This window comes from Simochromis diagramma, unplaced genomic scaffold (genome assembly GCF_900408965.1).
Source record: "Simochromis diagramma unplaced genomic scaffold, fSimDia1.1 OVJJ01000753.1, whole genome shotgun sequence".
In the NCBI taxonomy this organism is placed as follows: Eukaryota; Metazoa; Chordata; class Actinopteri; order Cichliformes; family Cichlidae; genus Simochromis; species Simochromis diagramma.
The window spans coordinates 6026520-6046796 of NW_024387523.1; the positions used below are offsets into that span (position 1 = coordinate 6026520).

General features: G+C 43.2%; 1 protein-coding gene and 1 long non-coding RNA gene across 10 annotated transcripts in view; both read right to left on the reverse strand.

The window, feature by feature from the left end:
• LOC120726439 (RNA-binding motif, single-stranded-interacting protein 3-like) overlaps positions 1–20277 on the reverse strand; it is a 289992-nt gene that overhangs the window by 61794 nt on the left and 207921 nt on the right. For all 9 annotated transcript variants that reach the window (XM_040020026.1, XM_040020028.1, XM_040020031.1 and 6 more), the window contains 2 exons: positions 13406–13563; positions 5428–5507 (listed from right to left, as the gene is read on the reverse strand). In XM_040020026.1, coding sequence (XP_039875960.1) covers positions 5428–5507; positions 13406–13563 — 238 coding nt within the window. The remainder of the gene's footprint in view (positions 1–5427; positions 5508–13405; positions 13564–20277) is intronic.
• LOC120726441 lies at positions 2599–5421 on the reverse strand. Its single transcript, XR_005694323.1, has 2 exons — positions 3241–5421; positions 2599–2732 (listed from the first exon to the last, which is right to left on the reverse strand). It is a non-coding gene; the product is annotated as an uncharacterized LOC120726441 (long non-coding RNA).

A 20277-nucleotide genomic window follows, 5' to 3' on the forward strand; every position in this document is an offset into this window, starting at 1 on the left:
TGCCTTAATTCAGTGAGGGATGTTTTAATACCGTGGGCTGTCTTCTGCTATCTTGGCACTGTTGCCTTGGTGAGGATGCCAACAGGGAGGAATTTCTTTCCTGCAACTGCCCCCCACCCCCACCCTCACCCACCCCCAGCAACAATTCCTCCCAACCTCAGCTGCACAGGCCTTGTGATCCGCACATAATGATGGAAAGTGTTGGTGGGGCAGCACTTTTTTGGCCTGTCTTCACTATATTTTATTTAACAGGTGGTTGGCAAAGAGTGCACCCTGTATATTCTGTCTGGTGTTATCCTGACAGATGTAGTGTTTTTTATAAAACCCTGGGTGTTATTTAGATCTCTGGCAGAACAGACAAATTATCAAACTGGTTATCTGATCAGTATTCTGAAAAACACAACAATTACCATTTTCGAGGGTGGGGAAAGCACTGGCACTCACCACAAGTGTCCTTGAAGAATATGGCTTTTACTGTAGGCCTAAATTAACCTCTTCTGTATAACAGAGCACTGTGACTGACAGAGTAAGTGAGGCAAAGTGAGAGTTTGGACAGAGAAAGACAGAGACTAGTGGAAATTGCAAAAACAGAGGGAGAGAAAAATGCCAGCGTTCTGTTAAAAAAAGGAAAGGAAAAGAAAAAAGAAAAGAAAAAAGCTTGTACATATTGCATGTTTCCGCTTCGTTCCATCTCCCAAGGCCACTGTGGCTGCTTCCTGATGTGGTTTTCATTATTTATCCAGCATCCATTGGACAATATTGGAGCCGACTCGCAGCTCTGCTGCCATATTGGCAGAAAGACAACGGAGCGAGCGGTACCAGCGGAAGTGAAAAGGAAGAAGCAGCAGTGTTACTGCACATTCAGTCTGGACTGAATCTCTGTTTGCACAGTTAGACGTCCAAGCGAATGTTAGATTCATCAAAGTCTGGCGCTGCCCTTTTCTGATGCTCAACACTACTTGCACGTAACCTCATTGATTATTTAACTATGGTTTGATTGCTGACTCTAAAATTAAGTTAAAAAACATAAAGAGACACGATTCAGTGGAGCAGGTTATCAATTTTCTTTCTGCCATTGCCGCCACACAGTAAGGTATGTACATGTTATTACTCACCTGCCAAAAAACAAACAATGGCTAATGTATCTCTGGTCTGAATTACATTTACCATAGGGTGTCATCTCTAAGCTGTTTAATGCATTGTGGGACGAAGGGCTTTAATCAGCGAGGCTCAGTGGAGCCAGCGGATTAAATCACTTTTTATCTGCGCTTCCTTTGACTTTCCCAGTGCTCAGGGTTGCAGTGTAAATCATAATGCGTCCCTGTTGGGCTCACTTCAGTATAGTTTATAGCTGTAGTCACATTTCATAAATTCCATTTATTTTGTTTATTGAGTAAATCCACATCCACTAAAAACAAGGATAACTCTTTATTCTCGCCTCCAACTTAAAAGTTGACCATTTCTCAGAAAAGGAGGAGATCGTGCTCGCGTGATTCAATCCATCGATTTCTGCGCGCAGCCAGAAATCACATGTTCATTTATACGTGCAGCATCAGCTGGAAGCATCCGAGAATGTGCGTGTGTCAATATTTGAAACGACACGCGGTATGTATATTTTGGGCGTAAAGGACATGTTCTTCATCTGTGTGCATGCGTTGTGTATGAGTTTATATTTGTGTGCACGTATACTGTATGCACGCTCACCGCCGACCACAGCGACAGGGAGAGCGGCTGCCGCATTGCACAGAATAGCTAAACAGCTGTGGTGCTCCATCAGGGCTATCGATCATGTCCCTCTCTCTGAATCACAATCAGACGTGGGCAGAGCAGAGCGGCTAGAGCAGGCCTCGGTGACTGGTTTGTTGGACGACTGCTATGCACCTCTCATATCAACCAGGCCTCACCAAACAAACCTGACCTGGACTGCTGATTAGATGCATTTATATGCGAGTACTGTGGTACGCATTTCTGTAGAACTTGCTGGAACACACACGAATATTCGCTTTAAGTTCTCAGAATGCAACATGTCTTCTCGCAATTGACATTTACTGCAGACAGAAATAAAGCACTAGCTCTTGTTTAACGCACTTCTAAATCATCTGTGATCAAAATGAGCATACAGAGAGGATGGCATTACCACGGATCAAAAAATGAGTTCATTTGTGTATCTATGTAGCGCATGTAGTTGGATCTCATAGAAAATTACATAGAATTTCATTAGAAAACCTAATGGGAAGAAAAGGGAAGCTGTTAAGTATCATTAGTTGCCATCTGCTATCATATTTTCACACTGTAGATCAACTCAATATCTCATGTAATCACAAGGAAGTCAGATGTTATTACATTAAAATTTAAGCAGGAAGTGTATGGACTCAGTCTATGGCGCTATTAGCTGCCATCTGTTAGCATCTCCACAATTCCTCTTCTCTGCATTGGTCTGTTATCAGCAACTCACGGTTAACTTCCTGCCAACATGGTGACTTCCTTTTGGTTTGTTTTCCCATGGTCAGTTGAATTTACCAGATGACCTGGCACCTGACATCGAGATATTTACTTCCTGGTATGGGACAGCAAGGTTACAACTCAATATCCTTTTTGTATTGGCACTGGACACACCTGGGTGGAGGTAGGCAGCTAGTACAATCCCCAATTGCACATATGCACGCGTACACTCACCCTCTTACACACACACACACACACACACACACACACACACACACACACGGCCACATCTCTTGACACAGTGTGATTGAGTGGCTAAGCCGGAAATGCAGAGGCTTGTCAGATATCGGCTGGAGAGGTTTGGGGGAGTAAGCCTGATGATTGAGAAATGTGTGCCTGTATATATGCATGTGTGTTGGGAGTGCTACCCTAAATGTGTTGTGTATGCTTGAGAGCATGTTTTAAACACTAAATGGTGGTAAGAGAAAGAAAAAAGAAGTTTCTCATTAGCATTATATGGATGCTGACATTCCACTGAGGTCAAAGTCAGCGGTGCATGGCCATATTTGTGCTTATGTGGTTTGTGCGTGTGTCAAGGCTCACACAGTGTAACAGTCATGGCCGTCACATAAGCATACTCATGCACGCACACACAGACACACACACACACTCCGCCTGTGCTGCGTGTGGTGGGAGCCCCCCGGGGGGTGCTGCTGAGCTGTCAAAGTAGGATGGATGAAGAAGCTGCCCTGCATAGCAAAGGGCTCTGGGGAAATACCACCAAAATGACACACACACACAACCACACACACACAGAGAGACTGTCAGCACACGGTATGTATGTGCACCCATTTGGAAATGCAGAAATTTAAATACACGTGCATGAATGTGAACACGCATAAATTTGAGACCAATACAAATGCAGTGCAAACTCATAACACGCGCACTTTCAGGCAACCCAACACACAAAAATACACTTTTACTAAAGGGTTGTTCGCTTTCCCTCTGTGAGAAACAGAAACAGCCCTAGGGCCCTCAGCAAAGGAACATCTGAGTTTGATAACAGCAAAATGTCCAGAAATCTCCATTTAGGAGACAGCAAGTCAACATGGACTACATCATAGAGGAAAAAAGAACAGCTTCATCTCCACCCCACCCTCATGTGAACTGAAAACTATGGAAAAAGTATAAAATATCACAGGGAGCATTACTCTATCATTATTCATCATCAGAACATCTGAGAGCATCTGCAGCGTACCGGCACATCAAACTTGAAAATTCAGCTGCTACCTTATAGCTTTTGTGCATCTACCATATCAGTGTTACTTACTCTGGTATTTGGAAGGAAGTTATAATTTTTTCTAAAGAAGTCCGACAAGGTTCAAGTATTTGACTTGATCCCCTTTTACACAATTGCAACATCCAAAGAGGAACTTGACTAACAATTCTGACTTGCTTACTCAAGTTTTGGTTGCATAGCTTCTCTGACTGCTTGTCGGCTTGTTCCCTTCAGGTTGCGTGGTACCATTTCATCAGATTCCCAAATTCCCGGTGAATTCAGGTGAATATATCAGGCTTGTGACAAAAACTACAAAACTAAAGCCCAAGCTAATAAACCGAAAGCAACCTTTGGAAGTACCGTATCACCACATATCACAAATGGCAACAACTCGAAGAACAGTAAAAGTTCAGGTGTAAAGCAAGGAAAGAGAAGCTTTCATAGACCTTTTAGCAGGGACCATAGAGGACTGAACCAGAGCAGACCTTGTAAACGTAACCATTCTTAATTCCACAGAAGGATTTCCTCGATCAGGGCGGTAAATCTCCATGCTTGGCACAAGCCTGAACAATCCATTAACAATAATAAAGCCTGAGCGGCAGGGAGATAGACCCTTAAAGGGGAAGGTCAGCCTGATATTACAGCTTTAAAGGTTTCCTATTACGGCTCAACTTCAATATAACCACTCACCTTGCCTTTAATGGCTGCTGGCTATGCAGTGACTGAGCACATACGGAGATTCTAAATCCAGTCTTTCTGAGATATTACTGGATAGAGGAGAGCGATTTATGGGTCTATTTCTATGCTGCTGGTTGGAGGTGTGAGTGTTAATATAGCTGCCACAGTGGTGAAGGAGATCTCCTCGGGTATCACCCCGTCTGGCCCTCATGTCCTGCTGGGATACACGGGAGACTCTGCTGCAGCACCTGGCCCCAAAAGTGCTTAAGCAGCATTTTTTCTTCATCCTGGCCTTTCCCTCTGACACTTTTTTCCCCATATCTTTACTCCCTTCCAACTCACTTTTCTTCCACTGCCACCTCTTGATACTCTCACTCCCCTGGAGACTTGCTTCTTTTTCCAATGCCTTGCCTGCTTACTTGTGGAACTGTGATGCCTCTTTCAGCACCGACACACGGCGAGGTACAATCTCGTCTCTACATCTGTCTCCATTTTCTGCTATTCTTTCTTTCACCCATGTTTCCCTGTCTGCTTTCTCCTTGGCCACTGTCTAGGGTGACTGCAGAAAAGAGAGCGATAGGAAGGCGAGAGGACACCGCAACAGAGAGAGCAGGAGCAGAAGAGGAACGAGGGGAGAGTGCAAGCTCTTAAGTAGATTGCGAAGAACAGCACAGAGGCATGAGTGTGAATATTAAGAGGGTTTTCTCCTGCCCGAGAAGTTCCAGCCTGCAGCCTGAGCACCACCAGGGAGAGAGATGGTGACACGGAGTGAAGACGTTAGAGAATGAGCGAGGAAGAGACCTATAGAACCATCAGCTATTGAGCCAGAACCACGACAGTTAGCTTCAGATGTCAGAAACAGCAGTGTACGCAATCTATCAAGCTGTCCGGCAGATCTGAGATGAGGAATTACCATAAGTGAATTAGAAAGGTAGTTCCTTATTGCAAAATGATGCCTCCCCCACCCAAAAAAAAGAAAAGGAAGGGGTGATGTGAGAGTAATGTGAAGCAAAAGAGGTGAGACTCACCTGGAATGCCTGGTGGGGTTTTCAGGTATTTTCCATTGAAGTGCTGTATCACTACTTCACATTTCTCTGTAGACTCCATCCTGCAACGACATGCGGCATGTAGGGTTCAATTTAACAATCTGTTTGTAGCAGAAGTTTAAAAGCATAAAACTCTGGAGCCATTAAAAACCTTCCATTTATCATCTGCCCTAAAAGTCTTACAGAATGTGGGAGATGTAACAGTTTGCATTTTGGCAAAATGAACTTTTCTTTATGACACAAAACAGAATGAAAATTGAGCCACTAATTGAGAAAAAAAAAAGAGAAACGCATTGGTGGAAAACCGTAATACATCGAGGCGAGCGTCACCTCGGCCAACAGAGAGCAGTGTTGCAGGTGTTTACATCTTTTTTTTTTGACAACTCAACATCATTTCCATTTTGACTGTAACCCCTGCCACACAGGAGATGGCAGGGTAAATAGTGTCACCGATGACACATTTACAACCATAAAGCATCACCCCCTAAACTGTGTCCTGCTGGCTGTGTAGCATCAGTCTTTTCATACTAATAGTGCAGTGAGACTATCGAGAGCTGATCTGCCGTATCAAGTCACTGGTTACATGAGTCAGAGGTTCATAATGAAATTCAGGGCTTTCAGGCAAAGAGGTGTTTATGCAGTCCTTTTCTGCGCATAACGGAAAAGACAAAGCATAGAAAGTTTTGGAGAGTAGGTGAAAGGCGTGAAAGATGAGGTGGTACGGGAAGGTAGAAATTACATGCTTATAAAAGGCAATTCCAGTGTGAAGATGAGAGAGAACACAGGAAGTTGATTGACTCGTCTCCACTTTTCCAACCAAAGGATCAAAGAGTATATACAGGCCAAGCAGCTGGCCAGCAGGGGGGCTCTGATCTTCACATCACAAGCCTACACACACTAATGTCATACACACATAACATCAAAACACGTACATTTCAAATGCATATGAGTGTTGTTGTTGTTGTCATTCTCACACACATACACACACACACACACACACACACACACACACTGCTCTGCAACAATAAACAGATACCCTAAAGGAAATTTGAGCAACTTAAGCTCCAAAGATTTGAAATATAATAGGAGATGTAACCAATATACACACATGCACATACATATTTTCTATGCAATTTTGCATTTCAGAAAACTAATCAGAATCCTTGGTGGGTGTTTCCTAGTAAATGTGACTTATTATTGGCTGAGAGCACTGCATTCATGAATTCTAGACTAGTTGCCTCACAGTGACAACTACAGGGAATTATTGCCCTAGGCTAATAAATTTTACTAGTTGAACACCAGTAAATTAAAACAATTTGTACTCTCACTTTGGCATATTAAAGAAATGATCGTGTGCTAGAGAGCAGCTCTTTTCTGTAAAGCTAAGCTAAGGGCTGGGAGAACTTCTTCAGACTGGCTGCTGACCACACTGGGAATCAGAAGTGTGTGGCCAAACCAGGAGAACGGCTATCGTAGAGAAGGGCCACACACTTCAGGCATTCGCTGAAATCAAAAGCTTACAAATCAAAAGCTCCACAGGTGGACACACAACAACAACAAAAGTTTGAAAGACAATTACAATGGCTGTCTCCTCTTTCACCTCCACACAGCTGGCCGCTCATGGCATGAGGTGGGCGTGAATGTTGGCTGGCTGCTTTCGGAAAGTTACAGCAAATGATCTACAACGCATGCGCATGCGCACACACACACATACACACACCCTATCTGACATTGAAAAGGTGTAAGGGATACAGGGTTTCAGTCAGTACAGAAAGACCATAAATCCAAAGATGTAACTTAATTATCAGTTTCTCTTACAAGTTGATGTAAGAGCAAATAATATCAAAATATTCCTTTAACTTGCAGCTTAACTGTGTGTGCTACAAGAATTTTTAAACACCTTCCATATTACAGCCTGCATGAGTAAAATGCTAGGATTTTCTTTTTCAATGTGCAATGGATTTGTCTGAAAATTTCAATTGTGTTAAGACAGTAACATATTAAAAAGCAAATATCCTTTTGCATGAATTTGCACGATCCGTGTTGTGCATATATTGCAGATTCCCTTATAGACGCAAAGAAGACATATTAAAATGAGAGAGTTTTTAAATCCAGGCTTGACTGAATGCCATGTCTTTATGGTAATATGCGCTTGGAATGTGCAGAATTCATTGCCTTCCAGATTTTCATGCTTTATTCTCCCTCACCTCCTAAAATACTCATATCATCCTGTCAGCCTCCCCCTTCCCTGTCCTCTGTCTCCCATCCTTCTGCTATCGCTACCTTCATCTTTCTTTCTTTTCTTTTTTACCATAGCTTCTTTATCGCGCTCTCCATCTCATCCATCTTACTCCCAGCCCGTCTACACCTTTTCTTTTTGACGTCTCTCTCATTCTTCCCCGTCTTTCAACCTTGGTTATTTCCTCCATCTTTCACCGTTATCCTTCCTCTCTCCTGGCCCATCTCTCTCACTTTCTGTGCCCTCCTTTCCTTCCCACTGTGTCCATCCTTTTCTTTCAACATTATGCCCTATCCACATCAAAATCGTTCTCCCCTTTTCTCCTCCCTACTCCTCTTTTTAGAATATATAATCTTTCACACTTCCTGGCATCATCAATCTCTCACTGACCCTGTATCCTCCCTTTCCCCAGCCCTCACTCTTTTCCTTCTGTTCCACGAGTGTTAGTGAAAGGCCGATATGAACCAACCAATGCAACTCAGCTAACTGCAAAACATAACGAGTTTCTAAAAATGACTTTAATTTATAAAATAATATTCAAAAAGATATATTAAATTATACACAGCACATTTTCACTCAAAAGAAGCAAAACAAAACAAAAAACTACTACTAAACTTGAAGTACAAGAGCAGCCAGCTGGTTAATTAATTCATTAATTTTATAAGAAATCATTGTTCTGATTCATTGTTTATTTACAGGGAGTGCAGAATTATTAGGCAAGTTGTATTTTTGAGGAATAATTTTATTATTGAACAACAACCATGTTCTCAGTGAACCCAAAAAACTCATTAATATCAAAGCTGAATGTTTTTGGAAGTAGTTTTTAGTTTGTTTGTAGTTTTAGCTATTTTAGGGGGATATCTGTGTGTGCAGGTGACTATTACTGTGCATAATTATTAGGCAACTTAACAAAAAACAAATATATACCCATTTCAATTATTTATTTTTACCATCCATCCATCCATCCATCCATCTTCATCCGCTTTATCCGGGGGACCTCTCTCTCCCCAGCCACCTCCTCCAGCTTATCCGGGGGAATACCAAGGCGTTCCCAGGCCAGCCGAGAGATATAATCTCTCCAGCGTGTCCTGGGTCTGCCCCGGGGCCTCCTCCCGGTGGGACATGCCTGGAACACCTCACCCAGGAGGCGCCCAGGGGGCATCCTTGTCAGATGCCCGAACCACCTCAGCTGGCTCCTTTCGATGTGGAGCAGCAGCTGCTCTACTCTGAGCCCCTCCCGGATGGCCGAACTTCTCACCCTATCTCTAAGGGAGAGGCCAGCCACCCTTCGGAGGAAGCTCATTTCTGCCGCTTGTATCCGCGATCTCGTTCTTTCGGTCACTACCCACAGCTTATTTTTACCAGTGAAACCAATATAACATCTCCACATTCACAAACATACATTTCTGACATTCAAAAACAAAACAAAAACAAATCAGCGACCAATATAGCCACCTTTCTTTGCAAGGACACTCAAAAGCCTGCCATCCATGGATTCTGTCAGTGTTTTGATCTGTTCACCATCAACATTGCGTGCAGCAGCAACCACAGCCTCCCAGACACTGTTCAGAGAGGTGTACTGTTTTCCCTCCTTGTAAATCTCACATTTGATGATGGACCACAGGTTCTCAATGGGGTTCAGATCAGGTGAACAAGGTGGCCATGTCATTAGTTTTTCTTCTTTTATACCCTTTCTTGCCAGCCACGCTGTGGAGTACTTGGACGCGTGTGATGGAGCATTGTCCTGCATGAAAATCATGTTTTTCTTGAAGGATGCAGACTTCTTCCTGTACCACTGCTTGAAGAAGGTGTCTTCCAGAAACTGGCAGTAGGACTGGGAGTTGAGCTTGACTCCATCCTCAACCCGAAAAGGCCCCACAAGCTCATCTTTGATGATACCAGCCCAAACCAGTACTCCACCTCCACCTTGCTGGCGTCTGAGTCGGACTGGAGCTCTCTGCCCTTTACCAATCCAGCCACGGGCCCATCCATCTGGCCCATCAAGACTCACTCTCATTTCATCAGTCCATAAAACCTTAGAAAAACCAGTGTTGAGATATTTCTTGGCCCAGTCTTGACGTTTCAGCTTGTGTGTCTTGTTCAGTGGTGGTCGTCTTTCAGCCTTTCTTACCTTGGCCATGTCTCTGAGTATTGCACGCCTTGTGCTTTTGGGCACTCCAGTGATGTTGCAGCTCTGAAATATGGCCAAACTGGTGGCAAGTGGCATCCTGGCAGCTGCACGCTTGACTTTTCTCAGTTCATGGGCAGTTATTTTGCGCCTTGGTTTTTCCACACGCTTCTTGCGACCCTGTTGACTATTTTGAATGAAACGCTTGATTGTTCGATGATCACGCTTCAGAAGCTTTGCAATTTTGAGACTGCTGCATCCCTCTGCAAGATATCTCACTATTTTTGACTTTTCTGTGCCTGTCAAGTCCTTCTTTTGACCCATTTTGCCAAAGGAAAGGACGTTGCCTAATAATTATGCACACCTGATATAGGGTGTTGATGTCATTAGACCACACCCCTTCTCATTACAGAGATGCACATCACCTAATATGCTTAATTGGTAGTAGGCTTTCGAGCCTATACAGCTTGGAGTAAGACAACATGCATGAAGAGGATGATGTGGACAAAATACTAATTTGCCTAATAATTCTGCACTCCCTGTATCTCTGTTTATATGCTATAGATTTTTTTGATATAGGTGCCACATCAGAAAGCTGGAGTGAATATACCGGGAACTGCATACATCGAGTGTTTATGTTTACAACATACGCTGGCAATATGCTCCTAATCCACACCAAACACTGAATCTCAGCACAGTCCTATGAACACGGAAATTACTGCCTCATAATGCTCTCACTTTAGGAGGCAGGCTAGTGACACGGAGAGGATCTGCCTGGAGCACAGCTAACCTCTTTATCGCTCAAGCTTAACAACCTTGTAGTGCTTATGAAATAATGACTTTTGTGGTGTGGACTCCATTATCAAAGCACAAGCCGTTTTGAGGTTGTTTGTTGGGATGCTTTTGTTGTCCATTTTAAAAGAGACAGGCTTACAATAGCAGCTGGATGCATCCCCCTTCTTCACTGTTTATTTAGTGCTTCTCTGACTGAATGTCAAAGCAAAGCTTCTCTTTGTATTTCATTGCACTTTTTAGCCTTCCTACACACAATAACATCTTTCCTTCTTTCTCTCCAGCTGCACAGCAGGATGGTAAACGGAAAGGATGTAAGTAGACATGAAGTGCATATGGCGGACAGGCTGTTAGACACTCACAGGGAAGCAAACCAGGCAGACTCACTGTCTGCTGGTCAGTCAAGCTTTTGGGGTAACAAGTCAGTCAGAGAGTCAGCCAGGTAGACAGTGAAGCGGGCTGGATTTTCTGTGTGCGCTGCTGGTTAATGGCATCAGGTGCTGCTGTCTGCAATGATTAGTGCTGGGGCTGGAGTAATGGGCTCTGATAACAGTAATGGATCGGCCCACAAACACTTAGCTCAGTTTACTCTCTCTAATGCCCCACACAGCACAGCCCTCAGCAGCTGTCTGTATGTCTGTCGACACAGCTAATGGGAGTTCACCAATTCATAAAAAACATTCAATTGTGTTGGTTTTTGTTTGTTTATTTTTGCTTTAGTTGGATCCTTTTTTTTTTACCCTTTTCCCTGACCTGTACTCTCTTTACTCATCACACGCCAACGCTCATGGAAAATTTTAATTCATCTTAGTATTTCTCAGTCTTCTAAAAAGTTTCCTCAATTCCTTCTCTATTCATTCACCTTCTCTTTCTCTGTATATTAACTTCTAAAGTTTTTATCTGATCATCGCTTCACACTCATGTCTCACCCTCCCTTTCCGTCATGCGTCTTCCTCCTCCCACCGAGAGCTTCTTGAACAGGTGGCCTGTGGCAGGTTGTTGCTGTGCTCTGCTTGTTGGTCTGCAGGAGGCTGCCTACCTGTGTCTCTGTGTGAGAGCTTGCTTTTCAGCGCGTGTTTGCGTGCGTGCACACGAGCATGCACGCGTGCATATTCACAAGTGTGTACGCCTGCGTAAAGGTCTAACTCTGCAGATGCTCATATTGGTGCGCAAGTGTGTGTGTGTGTGTGTTTTTGTGTGTTTGTGCCAGTCTGTCCTGCTGTAACCCCTGGTAATAGAGCAGGGAATAGGAGAGGAGTTCAGCCAGAGCAGGTGATTAAGAAAAATCCCTGCAAGATGGTGGTTCTGTGGCCGTCATTGGCCTCCTCTGGGTAAACAGGGAAGGAATGTGTGGAGAGGAATGAGAGCCTGGTGGCTGCTGTCGAGGACAAGGACAGAACGGTTTATGACTTTGGGGGATTAACAAGCTGAAGTGGAAACTTTTCTAAGTAGAAAAAGAAACAAACTGTTCAGTCATTCAGACTTTGTTTTGGGAAAAATAGCATCCGTTACTCTACTATATATACTATTACTATATATAATACACACACAATCATTGGTGGTATCTGTTAATTTTTGAGAATGCACAGCTGAAAGCATTCATTAACTCATATGCAGATGGATGGACAAACAGGCTTAGAGGAAGAATCAAATCATATTTTCATATTTTCACTGTCTAAAATGAAAAGCATATTAGGAGCAGCTCGTCTACTAATCAGAAAGTCAGTGGTTGAGCCCAACCTATATGTCGAACTATGCTCGGGCCAGATACTGAAGCCTGAGTTGCACCTGATGCATCCATCATGTGAGTGTAAGCGTGTGAACATGATGTGCTTAGGCACAGAAAAAAGCACTTGTACAAATATGTGGGTGAATGAGGCCTGTAGTGGATAGTGCTCAAATTCAGTAGAAAAGCGCTACATAAGTACCAGTTCATATTTCAGACAATGCACAAGCGTGTGCTTGCTAGTACACGTACAATGTATTTTATTAATTTAGTACCAGAAACAAGACACGAGTCATCTCAGGGCACAGCTGAACTAGGGCAGATCTTAATGTGAGCAGTGGGTAAAAATCCTAGTTAGATTTACTCACCACGAGGAACACTCCTCAACCTGTGACAACAGTTGTATAGTCAGTGTTTCCTCGGAGGGCGCTCTCTGCACCGGGGCTGTTATTGACCGTGGCTGCTGGGTCTCTGGGGTCCTCTCAGCCTGGTTGGGGGGCTCCTTGGCCTCCCTCCTGCTGTGTGCCCAGCCCGGAGGCTGCGGTCTGTGACCGGCTCCCGGTGCAGACGGTTCTCTGTTATAATGTTTCCTCACTTGGCTCATGCGAGCCCAGCCCAATTTTTACTCTTTAAGTGTGCGCGTGTGTGTATGTGTGTGTGTGTGTGGGGGTGGGGGGATATATGTGTATTGAGAGTGTGGGGAGTGCGTTGGAGGGTGGGGTGGGCTGCTTTTAACTATGTAAAGCACTTTGTGCTACATTTTTTCTGTATGAAAAGTGCTTTATAAATAAAGATTGATTGATTGATTGATATAGTGTCTTCTGTGGCTTGGGAGGGAGCTTTGTAAAGTTTTAAAAAATAACCCTGATTACTGTGTGCCAGCAGGCTTATCTCGACTTACTCTTCAGACTTAGCATTTTTAAAATAAAGCCTATTACAAAGTCGAGGTGTGCAGCATAAAGAGAGATGCTAGAGAGTTGTATTACAGAAATGATCTGGCTTTTAGAGCTTGGCATACCATTTGTAGGGACTGAAAGGAGGCATATTTAACACTTGCTTCATTAACATTGTTTACCTGGCAAAGCCGACTCCTCTGCTGACCCCGTTGGCATCCCTCAGTATCCTTGTGGAGATGACGTGACCCAGAGGCTTCAGCATATTCTCCAGCTCCTGCTCATCCATAGACACTGGCAGGTTGGAGATGTACAGGTTGGTGGGGTCCTGCTCTTGTTGCTGCAATGCCAGAGATTTCGAGGAGTGAAGAGGAGGGAGAGGTTGGACAGACGGCAAAGAGAAGAAAGGAAAAGAGAAGATGGTATGAGAAATAATGCATCACTATCAATTGCAGAAAATATGAAATAATACATCAGCTTTGGGTTGTGAGGAATCATGCAACGTGTTGCAATACTGCTAACTGTGCAGCCAAATCCAGGCTAAGCTCGCATGACATCTGGCCCTGCTGACACTCACATATTCCACTTAAATGCAATAAAGAAATATAAAAAATGAGCATGTGCAAGTATTAGTGCACTCAATGTATTATGACAATTTAACAAGTAGCATGGTGGATATATTCAGAATAGCTTGAATGGCATCTTCTGGGTGTTTCTTTTTAGTGATCAGGTAAAAAATCAAGAGAAACAGCAAAAGAAAAGCTGTGTATTATACAACAGTGTTTTCAGTGTAGTGCCCAGGGGCTACTGCAAGCTAGGTACGAAAGCACAGCTGGTGCTGGGGTGAGCCCGAGGTAACAGAAAGCCCGTTGAGATCTACAGCAGAGCAGCTGGAAACAGCCTCACCAGCTAATCAGTCACTGCCTGTGCCAGGCAAGCCACCAAACTATGCCTCCATCTATATTTCTCTTCCACCAGTCAGTCAGTCTCTCTTAATTAAGCATTAAGCTACATTGTGCTGCCCTTAGTTCTAATCATATATGCTACAGGCAAATTAGCATATACTCTTTCAAATGAACCGAATAACATTCAATCCATCTTTCCAACGTGCAGGTAGCAACAGTCCACTCTAATCAGGCAAACAGCCAGGCCTGATCTGTGTCTTTCAACCTTTCATTCAAAAGGCGCTGGGATCATCACGAGTTAATTCCACTACACAGAGGCATGGTCTAAGTTAATAAGAGAATGTGCACTGAAACATTTTAATGACACTTACATGGTTATTGTTGCATCAGTAAAAGGTAAAACTTCCAGTGTTTACCAGAGTGTGAAATGTTAAAACAATATCAGTTAATTTTAAAGTCTTATAAACAACAAAAAGAAAAATATTCATCTATTATGTACGATTCATTTTAAATGTGCATGTGTGATACAATAAATTATAAATTAATTTCCTTCTGATTTGTAAGAGCAGCCTCCCTTGTCAGGTTAGATCAATAATGTGAGCAGTGGAGGAGCTTTAAGCACCATCATGTAAAAAGGCAGTAATAATCTGTGTCATGGTCTACAATCTAATAATGAGGAAGGTGGCTGAATCTGTTCTGAATAACAACAGCAATTTTCCAAGACACGTGCGCATAAAAATGTATGAAATGAAATCAATAAATACATTTTTTTAAGGCGTGGATCTGCCAAGTCCGGGCTCATAAATGTTAACAATTGGCAACAAGACAAGAAGAAGAAGAAGAAGAAGAAGAAAAACTGAGGGCAAATGACTTTTTGATATTAACTATGTGAAAAGGGAAAGACCATCTCTGAATTGAGGAGGGGGCCTATGGGTACATCTTTCGCCATCCTACAATGCTGTGATTGCAACCATCGCCCTACTGTCTGTGAATGATACTCATAGCCATTGGTCAGTGGTCTTTGATCAATAATCAAATAGCTGGTTTCAGTTATTGTGCAAATGTACTGTTTATAAGGTTGGGGAAACCTGCAGTCAGCTGAGACTGTAGAAGTCACATGGATGAGTGACGAAATGTTTCTCCCACTGAAAACGCTACGTCCAGATCAACCTTTTGGAATTTCCTTTAAAATTTAGTTTAACCTCCTAAGACCTGAACTCTTCCACGGCATGCATTTTTAATTTCTCTTTGATATTTGGGCTGATTGCGGCCTGATGAATGTAAAAACAAAGAATTACCAGATTTCTTTTTACCTTATTTTTGTTTTTAAGAAAAATAAGAGCCACATATGAGGATATTTGTTTAAAATGTTGATAGAACAGTAGCAGTATAATGTCCTTGTAAGTGGATATCAGGCCTTTGTACAGCAAAATTGAGTATTTTGGTCTAAATAACCCAAAATGTGATGTCCACATATGTGGACGCCAGGTCCTAGGAGATTAATATGGTTTTATTTGGAAAAACAGCTGACTTGGCCTCAAAAAAGTTTCAAAAAAAGTGAATTCTCAGTTACATATTTCATACGCACATGCAGTACTGTAAACAGCAACTTCAGCACAGAAGTCTGTCATCTTCTCAGCTGGGGGTTGTGGAGTTACTTCAGTTGCAGGCTGCGTAAACACTGTCTTTGAGAGTCTTCACAGACTCTACAGGCAACACTCTCTCACTTTGTCCTGTTTTGCTTTCTGCTGATGATGGAGAAAGAGGTTAAGGAAGAGGAAAGGAAGTGTCTCCACCAGTCTCTTGCCTCCATCTTTCTATCCGTCAGTGGACAGGACTGGTCCCTCCCCTGATTAATTAGCTGTCTTATCTGACAGGACATGTTTGATCTGATGAAAACCTCTGGGAGAAAGCCAGCGCCCGAGACCACAGCTTTTTTCTCCTTTACCCAGGAAACTCAATTACCTAACTAAACTCCACCTCCTTATTCTACAAGTGTGTCACATTTGGGTGCTTTGGAGCATGTGAGAAAAAAAGCTCGCAAGAGTTTGTATAACACGGGATTTGGCAGTGAATGGAGCTTAATTAAATCTGTCTGTAAAAATCTACTGTACACGTGTCACTCTCTTGCTAAGTCCCTTCAGTGTGTGCACCCTTGCAGCTGCGCCTTCCTTTGAATTTCATTGGTTACGTGAGCTGATGTTTTTCAGGATTATGTCAAATAGGCTTCGTATTCCGATGCAGAAAGGAGGTCCGGATCAAAGAGTTAACTGACTGACTCCCTCATTGAGCTAAGCCAATGATAAGACAGTTTGTGCGCGCACACTGGAATGAAAGCACTTTCTCCTATAAGCACGAGACAGCGCACGCGGTGAAAGAGTGAGGACAGAATGTGATGCGGTAATTTGTGTGCGTGGGCTAAAAGTAGAGGGCTCCGTTTGCAAAGGGGGTGGGGGATTATCGCGGGGGAGGCCTCGTCTACGCACGGCCGCCTCGCTAAGTTTTCTCTTTGATGACGTTCCGCATCACAAAGCCCTAAATACCCAGATGAGAAGGTTATGGAGAGGAGTGGAAACTGGAGTATTTTGACGGGAGGTGAGATGGGCTGGCCCATTCCTCAAGGAGATTTAATTTCCTTTAATGTCAGCCTTTGCACATGCTCCGCTGTCACGCTATGAATGAAACGGTAATTGAGGTGTGTGTGCGCTTGCGTGCACCTGTGTGTAGCCCATCTATTAGTAATTATGTGTGTTTGTTCCATTTAATGCAGACTATATTACTGTACACTCGTGTATGCGTTTATGTATCTTTCGGCTCTGTGTGTGTTTCAAGTCGTGTAAGCGAGCCTCCTTCTTCTGCGTGTCGACGGTTGAATGTCTCTCTCGCCATTGACCAGCATTGTGGAAGGTTAATGGAAAGGCTCCAGGCTGCACTGGGGCTTTGATGAGCATAATTCCTTCACCTTGCCACCAGGAGGACAGGAGGAATCCAACTGTGCGTGTGACAGAAAGGGAGAATGGCGGGACGGGGGGGGAAATGCGGTGGGGGGTGCGACATGTCATTTCCTGCTGACGGATGGGCCCCTCGCTAGAGCTGACAGCCCTGTAGCAGTTATTTCATTTCGACACCCTGCTCTGTTTACCTCACTGTAATTTCTGAGAACATTACCATTCTATGTGGAAGGGAGAGTATTAGACAGGAAGAGAAAAGAAAGCGAGGATCTGCGTTAAACAGAAAATAGGAGTTGCAGATCACGTGCAAAAGGTTAAGGAATGAAAGGGTACGCAGAGCCGATGAGAAAGAGAGATGGAGGCAGCTGACATGACAGGCAGATATGGCACATTAAAGGAAGCCCTTGTTGCCTTTTGACAACACTGGAGGGAGAAGAAACGTCGGGCGTTAGAAGTCTCTCGTTCTGCCTATAGGGCTCTCAGGGCTGTATCCATTTAACGGTTAAACGTTAGAAAGATAGATATGTGACTTGACTCGGGGCACCGCATCCAAATCCAGGTTGAGACTCGGAGTCGCCTTCAGTCTCTTTCCAACAATCCTTTCTCTCCCTGATTTACCTTGCACCCACATCTTTTCATTCCCTTTTCCTTTAAATCACTTTACTAACCTTCTTCCTTTTCTCTTTCAGTAATGAGAGTTTCCTAACTTTGTACACCAAGCGTTGTCCGTCCTTGCTTCCATGGCGTCTCTCCTGTCGCCCTCTATCCATTCTTCTTGCTCAAGAGTAAAGAGTTCTATGTATAATTGGTACTATAGGGCTTTTTGGATGCTCCTCTGAGCTCAGATACACACTCTACAAGCGTATACGTGCTTGGGTATACGTGTGTATAAGGTTGTCAATCCTTGCTACAACAAACACACAATACACTTCCCTCAGGTATGCCACTCTGGCTTGTTGTGTGACTAACCAGCAGCCTGAAGGAGCACAATTAAAGCCACAGACAATGGTTTATGTGTTGACTGGTTGGAGAAAACTGCAAGGAAGCAATAGTTGTTGTGTTTCTGCTGTTGTGAGGATGTGTGGCTGACAAGTTTGCAGATGCCAGAGGGAGTGTTCCTGTTCTCTTGTATATAGGTTGAGGCTCTGTACTCAGATCTTGCTGTGGGAGCCTGAGTCTGCAGAATGCATTCAAAAGACAAGCTGGCCAACCAAGAAGAAGGAAGGAGCAGAATGGGGAGTTAGAGAGAGAAGAAGCCTATGAGCACATCAACTCACTTCAAAAGATTTGAGTTTAATTTGCGAAGAGCTGGAGAATTCAGAGACAAAACAGTAGCTACACTACAAAGGACCTATCATTCTGTCAGCTGGCTAGTCAGCTGGTCAGACAACAGCAGGCAAAGTCAGCTGGGCAGCTTGCTGCACTTTGATGAGTGCTTCCCAACATTGCCTGTTTCTACTCTCAAGTGGATGGTTTGGATCATTTTACTTCATTTTGTACAGGCTATTGTCAAACGCTTCCTCAATACTCTGTAGTGATTCTGTCTATTATGAAAGACCCTCTGTGACACCGGACTTCAAACCCGGTCCACATCCAAGACTATATATCCCTATCGCAGTCTTTCACTGCTTCTGCAGTCATTTAAAGAGCACGTAGCTGTTAGCACAGCCAGGCTGCAAGTGTACAAAAGGTTTCATGGTCAGCCTCTGACGTGAGAATTCGAATTTACTTTATTTATTTTTGCCTGTCAAACAAATAGCAGCTACTTATTTTTTCAGCGCCGCAAAAACAACGTCAGATTCAAAGTTTGGCCTCTACAACGGCTCCATGTATTCATCAAAGTCCGATTTCACAGACAGATGGCGAAACTTTGCAGGGAGGAAGTGTTTCGCTCGATCTGATACGCATCTTTACAAACAAGCGGACATATGCAAACACACCTTACATTTCAAAATATGCATAAATGCCTCCAACGTAGACAGGCTTAATCACAGAACAGCATGTTACAATGCCAAAAAAAAAGAGATAACAAGAGCACAAGCTGGTAATGCGTGAGGTCCTTCGGCTGCTCATTGAAGGACTGATGAAATCCATATTTCTGATTCAAACCTTCTGTTAGAAACAAAGGGCTGTGAAGGGCTACGAGGCAAAGAATTTGTGCCATCACTCAGGGCAGCCTATACAATCCAATTACCACATTATGTGTGAACAAACAGCCCGAAACACCTGTCACTTAAACATGGCTTTAATAGTTCTGCAGTAAATGGGTTTAAGCTAAAGTCTGCAATCATACTATGTAGGCATATAGTTGCCAGTTCTTTAGCAGCTGTATTAAAACTACTACTTCTCTTATAGATAACATCTTTCTGCTAATTCATAACTGAATCGGCTTAGTGGGCAGCACTGCTGTAATCACTTTGGCGTGTGCACCTGTAGGCTTGATTGTGATTAAGAAAGCAGCAAAAACAAAACAACACCAGTCTCCTCGCTTAACACTGCATATAATGACGGCTACACCCACGCACGCACCGAGTCCTTACTTTCTTTCTTTTTTTTTTTTGATTATAGGTCTCAATGTGTTTGTTTTTTTGTTGTTGTTTTGAAATACATCCAAACATACTTGTTACCAGCAGTGAAAGAAAATATTAAGGAAAACAAAAAAAGAAAGATTAAGAAGACGGCACATATGATTGGTTTAAAACATTAATTATTAGCTTATTTCTAAAACTCGAGTGCAGGGAAATGAGAATCAGAGAGGAATTAATTCAAACTGCTGTATGCAACTATATCCAAGAATAAGTGAGCAGATGTAATAATTAGTAGAACATCAGTAACTCATTAGTAACACCATCATCTGCATTTCATCGCACATAAGATGATGTTGTTTGTAATCTAGAGATACATCAACTCTTTTTAGTGTTTTGGACGCATTTCAGTGTGAGTGGGAGTATCCCATTAAAGCTTTGTCTACAGCAGAAGGAGCAGGAATATGGCACCGCAAATCATGTGACAGGTGGTAAAAACTAAAAAAATTACTGACTCAATCTTTTTCTTCCGGATACTCATTCCTCTATCTCTGCGTAAACTTTCTTTGGAATTGCTACAAGTAAGGTCACTTCTGCATTTTTAATTCTTTATACCTCCATTAAACCCATTGGATTCACTTCAAATGTAGGCAAACAGACAACACTGCCCAAA